General features: G+C 40.6%; 3 protein-coding genes across 13 annotated transcripts in view; 1 reads left to right on the forward strand and 2 right to left on the reverse strand.

The window, feature by feature from the left end:
* Window positions 1–3,060, reverse strand: part of CCP110 (centriolar coiled-coil protein 110) — a 17,745-nt gene extending 14,685 nt beyond the window's left edge. For 2 of the 6 annotated variants that reach the window (XM_035339158.1, XM_035339153.1), the window contains exons 1-3: window positions 2,913–3,049; window positions 2,223–2,373; window positions 747–875 (exon numbers count right to left, since the gene is read on the reverse strand). In XM_035339158.1, coding sequence (XP_035195049.1) covers window positions 747–875; window positions 2,223–2,369 — 276 coding nt within the window. In that variant the 5' untranslated portion in view covers window positions 2,370–2,373; window positions 2,913–3,049. Of the gene's footprint in view, window positions 1–746; window positions 876–2,222; window positions 2,374–2,838; window positions 2,863–2,905 lie in introns of those variants that run through there. The other 4 variants (XM_035339156.1, XM_035339154.1, XM_035339155.1 and 1 more) reach the window with 4 other exon arrangements.
* Window positions 3,061–4,086: 1,026 nt separating this feature from the next.
* On the forward strand, window positions 4,087–11,159 carry GDE1 (glycerophosphodiester phosphodiesterase 1). Of its 2 annotated transcripts, none has more exons than XM_035339196.1 (6): window positions 4,087–4,438; window positions 4,999–5,174; window positions 6,350–6,455; window positions 7,330–7,422; window positions 8,058–8,269; window positions 8,650–11,159. In XM_035339196.1, exons 1-6 carry the CDS (start codon window positions 4,184–4,186, stop codon window positions 8,795–8,797), a joined length of 990 nt encoding a protein of 329 aa, XP_035195087.1. In that variant the 5' UTR covers window positions 4,087–4,183; the 3' UTR covers window positions 8,798–11,159. The 2 variants fall into 2 exon arrangements, with proteins under 2 accessions (XP_035195087.1, XP_035195088.1); XM_035339197.1 differs by having other exon boundaries at window positions 4,306–4,438; window positions 5,003–5,174.
* Window positions 11,160–11,654: 495 nt separating this feature from the next.
* TMC5 (transmembrane channel like 5) overlaps window positions 11,655–16,253 on the reverse strand; it is a 28,284-nt gene continuing 23,685 nt past the window's right edge. For all 5 annotated transcript variants that reach the window (XM_035339164.1, XM_035339168.1, XM_035339166.1 and 2 more), the window contains 5 exons: window positions 15,259–15,337; window positions 14,844–14,936; window positions 13,122–13,220; window positions 12,763–12,808; window positions 11,655–12,205 (listed from right to left, as the gene is read on the reverse strand). In XM_035339164.1, the coding sequence (XP_035195055.1) occupies window positions 12,111–12,205; window positions 12,763–12,808; window positions 13,122–13,220; window positions 14,844–14,936; window positions 15,259–15,337 (412 nt within the window). In that variant the 3' untranslated portion in view covers window positions 11,655–12,110. The remainder of the gene's footprint in view (window positions 12,206–12,762; window positions 12,809–13,121; window positions 13,221–14,843; window positions 14,937–15,258; window positions 15,338–16,253) is intronic.

Consider the following 16,253-nt stretch of genomic DNA (forward strand, 5'->3'; position numbering starts at 1 on the left):
GTAAGTTCCTGGTCTGCTCTTCAAATCCCAAGTCAGGTGACTGTTGCCATGTGTGCTCCAGTAAACACTACGAGCTCGGCAACTTAGAGGTTTGCCACCTTAGTAACTCAACACACTCAGCATTAAGTGTACCCATTCAATCAAAAGGTTAATTCAAAGGCTGTATTATATATATGTTATAAAGGCAAATAATACTGCTTGATTAGATGTATTTAATATTCTTTTCAGTTAAAACCCTACTGAATTCATCACCAAAGAACCAAAGAAAAAAAAAAGTTGCAGTAAAATTACAAAGCGCCCAACAGAATTACAAATTGTTTTAAAGGTAATTTTACTTCTATAATCATAAAGTTGTATATATATATATATATACACATTTTTCTGATTAAACTACAGCTTTGTAAATAAAACAAGCCAGTTGCTATAACAACAGTAGTTTTGTTTGTTTGCTTTTATGATCTAGTTGCTTGAGAGTTACAAAAGCAACGGTCAGTCAGTTAGTGTGGTCTGCCTTTTGCATACACCAAAACAAGCAGTGAAGAGCAAATCCCATACATGACAATGAATGTGGAGACTACTGCTAAATAATCAATCATCCGGTCACACAGCACTAATAGTAGCAAATGCTGGCTCTTGAGAGTTAACTGCTATTAATGTCACTAGTGAATACCTAAATCCCAGCCCTTTCTCAAAGCTTACATAAGGAGATGTTTCCTCTAAAGCTATAAGAATAGTTTGAACACTACCTGAACATTTTCTAGAATCTCCTGAACACGATTCAATAAAGCTCTTTTCTTGGAGTTCTGTCTCCAGGTCTCTAGATCCAGTGCTTTCTGTTTATACAGCTCTATTTCCTTTTTCTTTTCAAAGTTCAGCTGCAAAACAGAGAGTTAGAAACATAGTTTGTACTACTAAATGCAAGTTACAATACAGAATTACAAAAATAAATTAAAACCACAGAAACACACACGAAAAATAATCACCTAAGCTGAGATTTTGCACACTTTAAATGCCAATTTCTTTCTAACTAATTACACTTTTTTATGCAGTTTTACAAAATGTCTTTCTTGGCATACATGCTAATGAACATGAATTTAAAAGATAGCTTATAATTATTTTTATGAGCATTACATGCTGCAATGCCAACTTCAAATGACACAGGAGTCAGACTGCAGGACAGGTCTTTCCCAGTCCTCCACGGAGATAGGAGGTTTTGGCAGCCCTATGACCAACATTCCTACCTACACTCAATGTATTAAGCTCTGTGAAGGACTAGCTTGCACTTGCCCTCTGAACCAGTGGTGAATTTCACAATAAGATAGAAAAACAGAAATGTAAGCTAGCAATTTTCTGGATCCTTTCAAAAACCTGTATCAGAAAATCTTCCAAGTTACTACTTTAGAATATGTAGTTTGCATAAAACTAAATTTACAAAATTTCATCTCTAAAAAGGGGTTTCACAAAGTTATCCAAAATTAAGTACTGTCTAGCCAAATTATACCTTTCTTCTATGAAACTTTAAAAAAATGGACCCATTTATAAATGAAAAATATTACAATATACTCTTTTAGTTTCCATTGTATATCTGCATCACAACTTTTGGAGATCGTTGTCAGACACTCTCCATTCATAATTCCCATCACTGAAACAAGGAAGTCAGTTGCATTATTGCACAAACTACCAACAGCTTTCTGCTTGGCTCTGTTTAAATTAAGAATAGAATAGCTTAACATAATTAATGAGCCTGTAAAATATATAAGAGGAAGGTGCACATATATGAAAAAAAGAAGTATAATTAAAAGCTTTTTTAACAACCTCAGTATTTCCTATTCCCACTGTCACATTATTATTTTGGGACAGTTTTGAACAAACACAGAGTATTCAATATTTGGACTGTTAAAGTAATATTAAAATAAAGTTAAGCCCAGCAGTAGCATTTACCTATTTAATACCTCCAACGTTTTTACTCTCCTTGTGAAGATAAAAAAAAATGTAGAATCAAGAAATGAGAGCAGTCCTTGAAACAAACAATCAAAAATACCAACCAACTGAAAAAAAATCTTACCCCTTTACCTTGTAAAAATAAAGCTAGGAATGCTTAGCTTACACTAAGCAGCAGGTCAGATAATACCTTAAAACAGAACCATACCTTCAGAAGCATCACTACACACATATCAAAACACAAGTAACACACCAGGGAAGAAAAGAAAGAGAAGCCTTACCAGGGGTGAAAGCACAGGAACTCCATGGAACTGAATGAAGGAGATATTTTTGTGCTGAACAATGAAAGAGGTTTCTGTCCTCATTGCCTCTCCTTGGATTCTGGTAAAATGCTTCTTACAGAATATTTCATAGTCCTCCATTTTCATCTAACTAAACATCACAGAGCAATAAAATTAGGCTACTGTACTTTGAAGGCCATGAATAGAAAATAACAACACAACTATTTTAAGTTTTTATGTCTGTATCACTGTATCTGGGAAACAAATGACACGTTAAAAATGTCACTTGATCTTTTTCCTGCCATTAAGAAAAGCAGCAAAGCTAATTTGCTTTTAAGATCTGCATATATGAGTGAAAAAACATGTTCAATCGCAGATACATTGATGAGACAACAAGCGCTGAGATAACACAGACATATACAATCATATGTGCTACAAGTAATCTTAAAAATTTCCATCAAAGACTAAACCTTTAAGGCCTCCCATTATGACCAGTTACTTCCCATCAGCCGTTTAAAAGAGAAATTGCAGCTAAATTAAAATAATACGAATATTAAGTCAATATTAAGGCAAGATCAGCCTCGATATTCAGAGGGCTGACAGGAAGGTAGCTCACCCCACGACCCTCCTCCTTCACATCTCCCTGTAGCAACGCAGACCATCCCTGCCACAGAAAAACAAACCAACCACCACAGCCCGGCTTCCTCAGGAGGCCCTGCCGGCGCTTCGTTCCCCTCGGCCCGTTTCTGCCTCCCTCTCCGAACCCCCCGGTGCCGGTCCCGCTGCCCCCCGCCGCCGCGGCCTGCCCGGTACCGCGCCGCGGCCGCTGCCCCTCACAGCCGCCGCCCGTCCCGGCACTACAACTCCCAGCGTGCTCCGCGCCCGCCGCCTTCCCTCGGGGCGGGAGGGGAGCGAGGGCCCGGCGGCTGCCGGGCGGTGACGGGGACGTACCGGGAGGGCAGGCGGCGATAAGGCGGGCACGGGGACGGCTCGCACCGCGCTCCGGGGAGCTGCAGCCCCGCAGCCCTTAGGCACGGCAGCCGCTTAGGATGGGGGAAGCGCCTGGATCCCAGCAAGCACCCCGAGGTGTGAAAGCTGGCTTCCAGAAACGGCACCTTCACCACTGCTGTCACGCTCAATATTGTGTTTTATTTTTTAAATCTTCATCTTTAGTCTTAAAAACGCCATCGTTTATCAAAATATTTTTAAATATGCAAGATGTTCAGTTATTTTTTGTGTCTGTGTGTACATGTCTGATTCTCCTTTGTGTACAGCTGACACAAGCACAAAACCACGGACGAAAAGAGCACCTGAGATGCTCAGAGCCAGCTAGGACACCGTGTGACAGACGTTGGCGTTAGTTGATTAGAATCCAGTTCAGAAGCTTCCCTGGTACCTGTTCCACCTCTGGTTGGAAAGTGTTCTTCGCTACAGCGCGAGTTTCTCACATCCTACCCCAAATCCTTATTTACATCAAGACAAACCACTATCTCCTCTGCCTTTCTTATCCCAGGCCAGACAAGCCCCATTTCTTTACCCTTCACCCCTTTCCGTATCTCGTTGCTCTGATGATTTTGGCCTCTCATAGGACTGGGGCTCGCTCTGGGTGGAAGCAGGCGGAGCAGGCAGCTGGCTGGGAATACAGTAATTGGAACATAATTATCAACGTTACGCTCCCAGTTAGCTGACAGGACAAAACCCGACACACAAACCTCCAGTAACCCCCTGCGGAGCAGCACCTCCCCCTCAGCCGCCCCCGCGTACTTATTTATTTGCTATTTCCCCCAAGACACGCCTGCACCGCCCCATATCTCTCGCAGCGCCCCCTCACCGCCACCGCCGGGCCTCACAGCCCGGGCCCGCCCCGGCCCCGCACCGCCTCCTCACGGCGCCGCCGCCATCGCCCCGGCCCTGCGGTGAGGCGGCGGGGCCCGGGGCTGTGCTCGCCCCGTGCCGCCGCCATGTTGTGCCGCGGGGACGGGCTGCTGGGCTCCCTCACGGCGCTGCTGGTGGCGCTGCTGGCGCTGAGCCGCAGCCCGGCGCTGTCGTGCTTGCTACCGGCCGGCCTCTACCTGCTGCTGCACCTCTGCAGCCTGGAGCCCGCCGCCCCGCAGAGCGCCCAGCGCGTCCTCAAGCCCCGCGGCGCCGCCGCCCGCATCGCCCACCGCGGCGGGGCGCACGACGCGCCCGAGAACACGCTGGCGGCCATCAGACAGGTCAGCGCCGCCTCGCCGAGCCCTGCCCGGGGTCCTCGGGGGTCCCGGGGTGCGTTTGGCACCGGGCAGGTCGGGAGCGGAGCGGTCGGGGCGCACCGGGGCTGTGGGGAGCCCGGCGCTGCCCCGTGGGGTGGGTGGGAGGCAGGAGTCGGGGGCAGGAGCACAGCCCTCTGGGTGGGGGTGAGGTGTTGTCATCAGGTGTGCTGTCCCGAGTCGTAGGAAAATATCTGAACAGGACGTGTTTGCTGCCCTGCTTTTTTAGAAGGGAACACAACTTCTGGAGTCGGGAGTTACTGGATCAGAAGGAGAGAGCGAGATTTTTTTCTGTATTTTATCCCGAAACAGTCCCAGTCCTGACATTATCACTTTGTCTGTAACATAGATCACATCCGTTCAGCTGATCAGCGAATGCTTCTTACAATAATTTGGGTAAAACCTACCTTGTTTTGCAGATCAGGCTTACTGAAAAGAACGTTAGTAGTTTATTACTTTTTAACTGTTAATTCTATCAAGCTGTCTCTTGTGTTGTCTAAGTGGTTTCCTCCTTCTCTCTTTTTAAGGCAGCTGAGAATGGAGCAACAGGCGTTGAGCTGGATCTTGAATTTACCGCGGATGGTGTTCCCATTCTAATGCATGATGAAACAGTAGAAAGAACAACTGATGGCTCTGGCAGACTGCGTGACTTGACTTTTGATGAAATTAGGAAGCTTAATCCATCTGCAAAACATAGGCTATGGTAAATGAAATATTGCTATTCTGAAACTGTTGTTTCAGCAGTAAAGATCCTCGATAACCAAAATGATTGCTTTGATCAATTAGCAGTTACTTTTTTTTTGTAAATTTAAAACTTAGACTCCCATATGTTAATTTTTTATTTGATTTTTAGAGGCATATGAGACTGTCTCCTTATCCATCTTTGCAATAGGAGCAGTGAAGCAGAGTCAAGATAATTTGGTTTCAAGGAGAAAATCTACTGGCATCTAATTGTTTATCTGTACATCAGCTTCCCCTAAAGTGACTGCAGAACACTAAAGAGACTGGCAGTTTCATTATTTGTCAATCTTGGCTTCAGTAATTACTTCTGAAATTCTATTCACATATATTTCTAGACTGGTTGTGCTTTGGGGAATTTCTGATTTTAGAATTTCTAAGGATTGGGATTATACAGCTGGAAAGGAGTTATCAGACTGGGTAGTCTCAGACAGGACTGGTGACCCCACTTACTGATTTAAGTCCCTTCCAGTAGTAGGCAGGGAAAACTGTATGTTACTACTAACCTTTGATAACAATACAACTTTTATGGTCTTACAAGTGAATCCATTTTAGAGTACAAACTGTTAGTGTGTGCTCCTTGTGTTTCTGATACACTGCATGTAGTGTACTGTCTGTACAGACTCTTTAAAATGTACAACCAAGGAGTCTGTGGTACAAGTAGCATCTTCCCAGTCTGTTACTGGAACAGTGGCCACCTGGGCAGCACAGTGAAAACTTCCACACAGGTAGTTACTGCTGATCAGCTGTTGCTCACTGTCACCATATTGGGAATAATTTATTGATGTGTGAATCACATTTATTGGTGTGTCCTACATCCTCAGCTTGTCTGGCATATTCTGCCAGGATCTTCATTTCTGTCTCAGGGCTAGGGAGCACAGTCAAAGCAGGGCAAAGTCTGTGGGTAGGTGGTCAACAGTGGGGATTGAATACATATTTATTGTACTTGAGACAGGAGGTGACGAACTGAGATTAGTGTTTCAGTGTGGGACACATATTAGACCTTGATCCTGGGGTATCAGCTCGCTATGTTTAGGAATCCCTAGGAAACGGTTCCGTGTAGTTGGGCATGTATGTGTGTGTATGCACGTCCATGGGTATCTTGACAGCATCCCTGTGAGGAGTTCTCTGTTCCTACAGGAGCAAATTCCAGGGTGAAAAGGTACCAACTCTGCGAGAAGCTGTTGTGGAGTCTATGCATCACAACCTTACAATCTACTTCGATGTCAAAGGCCATGCAAATCAGGTACCGCTAATTGTATTTTATATATACTGTAGTAAGACACCTTCTTTCACCCTTGCTTTGTTTTTTTTTTTTTTACCTTTTTCTGTTGATAAGCTGATATCTGTGGTACAGTCCTCTCTAACATGAGTGAAACTGGGTCTGCTACTTACGTAATGCAAAATGGGTCTGTCAAAACCAAAGATACTGTGTTCCCTCACCCCATTCCTTTGACCAAGGAACTGGCAACTTAAAATTAGAATGTGACTTGTGAGTGTCAAGTTTAGCTCACATCACCACCACACAACAAAGCAAAGCAAATTCCCTGACCATGCTGAGGGGACCTGGTGTCTCATCTTCAGCTTCCAACTGGGGATCTCAATTGTCTGTAATTTGCATTACTGAGGGAGATACAGGTGATGAATCACTACCAGTTTATGCAAGTTGAACTAGATGATTTATCATTACAATTTATGCAAGTTGAACTAGATGATCTTTGAAGGACCCTTCCAACTGAATATTTTATTCTAAGTTAAAATTATTTTTTATTCTAGAATAGAAAAATATGTAAATAAATTCATTTTTGCCCTTGAACAAAAGCTTAGGTAGTACTTCAGAATATTTTCTACAATATATTTAAGGGTATTTCAAACACTAGAACAATGAGTAGCATTCTTAAACAGAATCATTAAAAGGACTTCTGTTCCAAAAAACAAACCGACGTTTGTGTGATAATGCTATGAGCAAGATACTGTTTTTCTCCCCCCTTTCCATTTCAATCTTGCTACACAAAACAGGAAAGTATTTTAAAGGGGGTTATTCTAAAATGATTTTGCTCTGTAAAGTAAATATATGTGTCTGTATAAATATAATATCTGTGTGTATCTCTAATTGGCAGGCAGTTGATGCCCTAAAACAACTCTACCTGGAATTTCCTCGTTTGTATAACAGCAGCATAGTCTGTTCTTTCATGCCAGATGTTGTTTATAAGGTGATGTTTCCTCAAAGTTTATTTTGGATTTTTTTAATTCTATCTGGGAATTTCAGTAAGATATGCAACTTCCAGAGTGTCTTTGAGTTGTTAAAACTGTGGGGACATTAAAACCACATGAAGCATAAATCATAAATCCTGCATAAATCTTATTAGATTGCTCTATGCTCATTAGATGCACATATTAGAAATCTACAGCGATTCCCTCCATTCTGAAAGTGTGTCACTCTTACAGTTGGCACATGACCAGGTATCTATGTGCAAGATAACTAACAAATAAATACCATATTTTGGTGTAAATGTAGACTTTTCTTAAAACTGTTTCCTAATTCTTGTTACTAAGGCTATTTATCATTTATTTTATTGCATTGCCTGACTGTTTTGCTCCAGTATTTTTTAAAATTTGTATTTCTCACATAAGAGCAGTTCTTTATTAATTCCATTTTTAAGAAAACAACAGTACAGGATCGTATACAGCTTTCTAAAAGTGTTACAAAAGGATCTGGGGGGAAGGGAGAGAAGGGTTGTGGTAGAGCTGCAAATTCAAGCTGGCAGTTTGTATCCAACCTCTCCGAATTTATATTTAAAGTAACTTGGTTTTTGTTTGAATTGGTCTTTTTACCTTGATCTTCCAGATGAAACAAGCTGATAGAAATGTGGTAACAGCCCTGACACACAGGCCTTGGCACCTGAGTCATCTTGGAAATGGGACGCCTCGTTTTGATTCCTTCTGGAAACATTATGTATATATGATGATGGATGTCATTCTAGACTGGAGCCTACACAGTTTCTTATGGAGATTATGTGGGGTTTCAGCTTTCCTCATACAGAAAAATTTTGTTTCTCAGTGAGTGTTAAAGCTTGCTAATATATCAGGAGGCACTGTCATTCACTAGAACACTATGTTAATCAGTACGTTCTATTCAGTATTGTGTAAGGTTGTATAGGTGGTTTCTTTATTGCATGCTATTTTATTCTTTAAGCCTCTATCTTTAATTTTTACCTTATGTTAGATCATAAGTTTAATCTCAAAGGGAAAGAATACTGTTGCTTTTGCCTGTTTATAGTAGTGACACACGCCAAAAAATGACATATTGCAAAAGATAACACAAACATCGTTCCAGATGGGTTACCACTGTAAGACTGAAACTCAATTTTAACCTTAGTGCTGTCTGTCTGACTCTGATAGTGTCTGTCTTCCTCTTACAGCATCTTTGTTCCTTTCAGAGATTATGTGAGGCACTGGTCTTCAAAAGGAATTCAAGTGGTTGCCTGGACAGTGAACACATTTGCAGAAAAAATATATTATGAAAACGTCCTTGAATCCAGCTACATCACAGACAGCTTGGTGGAAGACTGTGATCCTCATTACTAGTCCTGTGATTAATTATTCACCACCTTAAAGAAGCTCTTACTCAGACAGGTCTGAATTTACCATCAAGACAGTATCCACTAATGCAGATGGGACGACTAATGATAGTTCTGGGAAAAGGAGGAACAGTATTTTACTTCTGCTATATGATCAGGTCTTGAATGCAGGAAAGCTTTCTGGTGCAACACTGAGCAAAGCTGATGTACAGCCATTGGGGAAATCACATTGTAATGTTAAAGGGTCATTTTTGATAAGTTAACTGGGCAATCTCTGTATGTGCAGATTGCTTTTTAATTCCGACTATTCCTTTGCTTTGTTTAAATCTTGGTTATAAAGTCGTATCAGCCTTTTTGATGGCATAATGTAAAATTGCACTTTGATTCCAGTACTTGAAACAGTTTGTTCTATAACTGTGTAATAATTTGAGGTTTATTTATGGTATATTAAAAGCATCTACACTATTGTTCTGAAAACAATGGTGAAAATGGTGCCAAAATAGAGGGTGAGCGTATTTCCCTCCTGCTGCATGGAAAAATGGCTGTGTTGCATCTTAACAGGGAAAGAAAAGCCAACAATCCATGTTCTTCATGAAGACTATGAGAATTAATGATTAAAACTTGATTATCTTCTTATGCTCCTGTCTTCTTAAAAGCACTAAGGGAGGCTAGATTATTTCTTCTATTAATACTACACATGAATGTATTTATTTTTAAAACCAAGGTACGTACTAAGTGCTGCTAGTGGTAGAATAAATAGAGCTGTCTTTTTTTCTTTGCTAAAGGACATTCACAAAGATACGTAAGAATCTGTAATCCAGATTTTACTTGAAATCAAAAGAGTCTACAGTCAAAATAAACAAGTATCTGGTAGCTTAAGGGTACAGTATACTTACCAACTGTGCACTAGTAGATTGACGTAGTATGTCAAAATGAGCGCACGTTGCTTGATATAATTTGTAAGTAAAACTCTCAGGTATTCTCATCGCAGCTGCCATTAACATGCTGTGAACGATTTTGGCTCTGCTCTGGAAGGAGCTGGTAGTTAGAGAAGACTGTCAGTGATTAGCAAAGAGCATAAAACTCACGTGGAGCCAGCCCCAACATAAATGAGACCACCTGTTCTTAATAGCCATTACGTGGAAAATTTACTAAGTTTAATACTTTCATTTCAGAAGAATGTCATGTTAATTTCAACAGAAATGAGGAATTCAAACATAATGGATTGGTTACCTGCTACAGGTTATTCAGATGTATCTCACAAACTACTTTAGACTGCACATGTCGCAGTGTGCATATTTGACTTGACAGTATAATCATGTTTTGGTAAGGTAGATCCTTGTGCTGCATAAGTGTTGTTGGTGCGCTAAATCACCAGTGAAAAGAAATACACAATTGTCCCAATTAAGGTAAGACCAAACTTCTGAATTAGTGGCAGATGAACTGCATCTTCCTCTTCATATATTACGAGAATACTTGAATGTGGTTGGCATGGATGTTGCAAACTTCCTGGCATGTGCCATGCTTCAGAAAATCTTATCTTCCCAGTCTGTTTATAAAAGTTTTCGTTGTTGTTGTTGTTTTTGTGTTTTTTTTTTTTGTTTTGTTTTGTTTTTACTTCTGTGAGTTGAATATTTGCTACAGCACATACTCCCTCCTGGAAGACAGCAGCAGAAGCAATTTTAGTCTAACACATTGATGAGAAGATAAAATACATTCTGGAAGTAGATAGCCTTGTACCCTACCATGTACAACACAATGAGGGCTGCTCGCGTTTGTGTCAAATGGACACTAACGCTATTCCACCATTTTTCAAGCAAACTTGCTATTGAGGCAACTTAGTGTAAGGCTATTTAGCCAGTGAATGCTATCTTCTGCAAGGGGCGATGAATTATTTTATTTTTTGCTTTTATCTTAGGTTATATATAAGCACAAAGAAACATAGGAGTAAGGAGGCATGCTGGATTTCTTGAGGAGATTTTTATTGTCATGATTATGAGAACCTCTCCATGTCACTTCTCTAGCAGGTACTGCAAAACCAACAGTCTCAGCCTTCTGGTGCACATCCTGCATCTGTGTCTGTTACTTACGCCTTTAGCCAATTTCTGTCCAGGCCTGAGTTCTAACCTTTGTCTTTTCTGCTGTGTTCTACAGTTGTTCTCAAATCTCTGATCAGAAGTTAGCTAAACGGCAAATGATCCTTTCTACAAAGTTCTGTTCTTTTTGTTGCTGCTTGGGTTGCTGGTACTGTTGAATCTCGCTGTCCTCAGTGCCAACACTGGCCCCATATTGAAATATTCACAGCCAGACTTCAGGACTATGCATGCAGAAATAAATAATAAAAGTGAATCTCTGGTCTTGCATGTAAATTTTGTCATTTTTTCTGTATCTTTTGTGTGTCTTCCTGGGTTGTCTTTAGTGTAAATTATGAGCCTGAGAAACAGGTGTATCTTTTCCTTGTCATTTTTATGTCCACAGCAGCTAGAGAGGAATAAATCAGGCAAAACAAAACAGACAAAAGCTATTAAAAAAAAAAAAAAAAAGCGCTAAATTTTATCATTATAGAAGAGTTGGGGCTATGAGTAAAAAGCAGCTGCACGAATGTCTCAAAGTCACATGATTAAAAAAAGAAGTCCCTCTTGCATTACTTCCCATCCCTTCTTTACTGGAACAAACTTTTTTGTTCACAATTTTGTTTTACACAGGTGAGATGTTTAATAAGAAGTCATACTTAAAAAACAGAATTAATCAGGCTGGTTTTGAGTGACTGAAATAAACCCTGTAAAAATGGCTCAGAAGAGCGAAGATAGAATAAAAGCTTTACGGTCATTCATACAAGTTAGTCTGCAGCCATTATGTCTCAATCATTCAAAACAACTGCACTTTAGTTTTAGTTTTTTAGTTTTTATTTGACTGCTACTCCACCTTTGGTTTAGATCAGATAAAAGCTGTTTGAACAATCTAACATATAAAAATAGCTTTAGACCAAAGCTTTTTACTTAAAATTAGGCACAAATTTTCTTACATTTAGTCAACAACAAATGACCAGCAGTGGAACAAGATAAAGTCTTCCTCCAGGCCTGGCCATATTATCACCAGAATTTCACTACAAAACCAAACCTAATATGCAGTGCGTTCCCTGTCTTACAATAAACTGCAGGGAAGATACATTTTGCAGTCTCCTATTTTTGTTCCATTTGGGGAGGAAAAAGTGGTTCTTTCAGTCATGAATGTGGATCGGTATTGTTTTCTGCACAGCATCAGTGACAACATTTACCACTGATCCTGCCTGCTTGCAGTTGGAAATCTACATCGTCTTCTTAATCTTCCCACTGAGCTGCTTGTCTGGCACGTAGAGCAAGTGCCACTGCTTCAGACACGCCTGGGCTGCTGCTGGGCTGGGATGTATCCAAATCTATTTTTCACGAGAGAAGTAATGTTAACTGTGTTGATGTGGGTACAACAGCCGTCCTACATTAGTAAGCCCCATGCTTTTCAAGTCTCATCTGTCAAATACTTGTGTTTGTATGAAGCAGGAATGGTTCAAGCTACCAGGCAGGCTTCCATAAGTGTTTTATTCTGGACATACAACGTGCTAAGGACTCCATGTTGTTAATAACCACTTCTGAAGTGGTTAAGTACTCATTTAATATGACGCAATTTTCTTTCCTACAGCTGCTCCCATAAGACAAAATGAGAATCTCATTTACCCAGAGAAATTCAACTTAGGTATGCTGAACCGTGAGATCAGTCTTCAGAAGTCACCAACTAAATTGCAACAAGCTACCAATAAGCTACCAACAGCAAGTGTTGGCCCCAGAAACAGTCTTTTTTTTTCTCTTTATACAGGGTGCTAAAAGTCTGTGCCTATTACCTCCATCTGTTGTATGCTGTGTCTATACTAAATCAAACACTTCTACTGAGCTGAGCTGATGAGAGTTGCTCTCTCAGTGCTTAGCATTTGTTGCTTACCAGGTGGGAAGTCAGTCCGCGTCAAGATCCCAGCAGAATAGGGATACTGAAAACAAAATTCACAAGTAGATTTAAGTCAGTGTTTCCCTCGTGTGCTTGTTATCTTGTATTTAATTATGCATTTCCTGCAACAAAACCATTCTCTCTCCAGATCTCAAGCAGGATTATGAACATGAATGTGCCAACACCAATTCTGATGATATATTTTCATCTCTTCAAATCAATCTTTTAAAATTATTTCTATACATAAAGGACTGTCTGTCCTCATTCTCCAACACGTGCCCTTTGTCTATATAGGGACATGCCCTACGTTCTATATAGCGAAAACAAGTAGAGACTTCCTTCTTTGACTATCTCACCTCATTGTAGGATGCATTTTGATTTCTGTCAAATGTCCTGCCTAGGTAGTTTGGCTCTTGCTGGGCACATTGCATGGATGGGTGGTATGAAGATCTTCCCTGAAAGACATAATATTTGACATTAGCAGTAATATATTATGGCTTCCAGTCCTGGCCTTATGGTCAGTACCCACATCCACATTTATTACCCGTGGTTTTGGGAGATGTCTAGAAGCCAAAAGGCAACCTGGCACGCTTGTACCAGGGCCTGCCCAAGTGCTGAGACACTGTCCTTCGTACAGCCCAGGACTCCATCTCACGGTGACACAGAGATGCAACCTTAGCACTTTGCAAACTGCACAGTACTTTTTGGTAGATTATCACCTAGTCAGATAACATCACAACCCCAATTTTATAAGTGGGAGGGATGGGGAAATGATCTGAGATAAAAAAGACCTAGGTGTTCATGGTTTGCCACCCACACAGAAATGAAATTTCAGTTTTCCCTTTTCAGACTGGTTTTTAGACACTATTGCTGGTAACAACTCTCTTTCTTGGACTGGCTTCTTTGACACGTTAAGAGTTATGCAGGTGATTTAGCTGTTATTAGAATACTTTATACTTCTTTATTCACAAATAACTAGGTGGAACAGAAGCAGATACAGTTGTGCACAATAGAGGAAATACAGAGCTGGGACGTAATACTGGATGCTGCGCAAAGTAGCCCGGTCTCTTTATGCTGTCTGAATTTGGATAGGTGGAGCTTCCTGCCTTGAAGAGACTACTTTTGTCTTGGTATTTTTGATTGTTATTGCAGTTATGTTAGCTTGTTTCCTTTCTCTTCTAGGGGAAGGGGAGCCTGGGGAGGCAGATAACTGTGAGGACAAAGGTGCTTGTAACTTAATGCCAATTATATGAGATTGTGGCAGGTGAGTACATGCCAGGGAAGAATGTGGAGCAGAAAGTGACATCCAGACCTACTTACTTGGAACTAACCTGAATGAACAGGTGGAGAAGAAAAAAAATAGTCCTATCTTACTTGAAATCTCTAAAATGGCAATGAGAAGTGGCAAAGAGCAAAGCAGCAACTGCAAATGACAAGCTATTCTCCATGGGACTGGTACTTATTTGGGCCTAACAAACTCTTGTTGCCCAAGTATGTAGGTCAAAGAGTTTTCACTCACCCTAAATGAAAACACTACACAGCACCTACGTGTACACTAATTTGATGGTTCAGCAAGCACCACTGACTTGAAAAATAAATTTACTTTAAAGATGTTAGATGTCTATTGATGTTTGGGATTTAAAATCAGGTTAGATCAGGGCACTCAGTTTAACTCATCTGCAAAGATGGGTGAGGAGGACACAAAACATAAACCCATAAGGAAATCTAGAGTCAGGGGAGGAATGCAGCCTCCTTCTTACTCTGGGCAAGGTTTAAGTGTGACTGAACCCTTTTCAGACCATCACTACACCTTGATTAGAAATGTTTCTTGCAGTTTCATAATCATAAATAATATTTAGTGAGGGGAAGGACCTCCTACATCCTCCCAAGTTAAATTCCTCTCTGGAGCAAGTAGGTATCCTTTTCTGGCTGGAGCTAACTAGTAAGCAAGCAATTTAGGTGAAGTTTTAAACACAGACATAGCTGAAGATGGCATCATATTTGCAAGACTAGAGAAATCCCATAGAATTGTAATGAGCACGTAATTGAAACAGGAGTATCTGAACTTCAAAACTGACCTGCTGGTCTCGTCCTCTTGGCACCGATGGGTTTTGTTTTGCCCTCTGTAGTAAATGGAGCTTTCGAAGTAAAAACATTTTATCTTTTCCAACCTGTGGTCAAGAAATTCTTTATCATTAGCTGGAATGGAATAATCATTAAGGGAGGCTCAAGGTTGGTGAGTAACCATTGACCAGAATAACCATTAAGATTCCTATTTAGTCAATCTATGAAGGGAGCTACAGCAGCACAGCTTGGAAGTAAAAATTTTTTTTGCAACTCTATGTAAGTTTCCCTGCAACTGACATGCAGAAGGGCTTCCACCCTCCTCTGCGTTGTTATAGGAGAAGTAGATTACAATTGCACAACAGAAGTATGAGAAAATCAACAAGGAAGCCAAACTTTAAACAAGATAAAGTTGAAAGATGAACTTACGTTAACAATTTGCTTATGTAAGAGCTTGACCATGGTCTTTCTTCCTTCTATTATTTGCCAGTAAAGATAAGTAATAATTCTAAAAAAAAAAAAAAAGTCCAACAGATGAACACTCATACCCATGTGTATTTCCTCCTAGTCACTGCTTAAACAGAACGTTATCTTGTTCATTTTGTCCACTAAAAATTTAATAATATACACATGTATATGTCTGTATGTATATAATCACATATCAAATGGCAAACATTAATTGCTTCTCTTGGAAAAGACCCAAAGGTTTACACACTTATTCAAGATGAGAAGTACAATTAACAATACAAGTCGCATTTAGGATAACAAACATGAACCTAATGTTCTTACCCAATTTTGTGTCATTTGCTTAAACACATTCACGGACATTAAATTACAACAGTGAACACTTATTGTTTCCAGGCCAATTCTGGTTCCACTAGAATGGCTAGGTGGGAGCTTGTTTAATGCGGACTGGTTTGGGCAGTCCGGTACACAGGCTATGTTGCGGGTACACAGGCTATGATGGAAATAGCAAGCAGCACAGCTACAACTTCAAACCCTACCAGCAGGCCAATACCTTAAAGATGCACATGCAGGTTTTGCCAATATATTTCAGTCAGGAAGACACTATATGAATTTACCTGAGATTAGCTGGATGTAGACTGCAACATACTTATTAGCACATCCCCAAATAGCGTGCTCACTTTAACATGCCACTTGTGTACCACCATGCCCTTCACCACAGTGCCCCCATGGTCAGAAAAGACAAAGAAAACACCTTCTGAACCTCCACTTTTTATGTTGCCCAAGGTTCTAGTAGAGATCTAGCCTGTACTACCTGTGCTTGTGAATGATTTCTCTTTTCCTACTGATTTATATACTAATGAAAAAGGCAATTTCACCTGCCAACTGTACGCAGCATGTTGCCATTTGCTGATGTTCCTACAGCTAAGTAAGCCAGTGGTATTAAGATCTGGAAGCCT

Source organism: Oxyura jamaicensis, chromosome 14, assembly GCF_011077185.1.
Source record: "Oxyura jamaicensis isolate SHBP4307 breed ruddy duck chromosome 14, BPBGC_Ojam_1.0, whole genome shotgun sequence".
In the NCBI taxonomy this organism is placed as follows: Eukaryota; Metazoa; Chordata; class Aves; order Anseriformes; family Anatidae; genus Oxyura; species Oxyura jamaicensis.

Coding starts and splice junctions, on each gene's coding strand:
- GDE1 (XM_035339196.1), top strand. CDS start 4,184: ATGTTGTGCCGCGGGGACGGGCTGCTGGGCTCCCTCACGGCGCTGCTG. Junction 5,175..6,349: donor TCTGCAAAACATAGGCTATG/GTAAATGAAATA, acceptor CTGTTCCTACAG/GAGCAAATTCCAGGGTGAAA. Junction 8,270..8,649: donor CAGAAAAATTTTGTTTCTCA/GTGAGTGTTAAA, acceptor TGTTCCTTTCAG/AGATTATGTGAGGCACTGGT.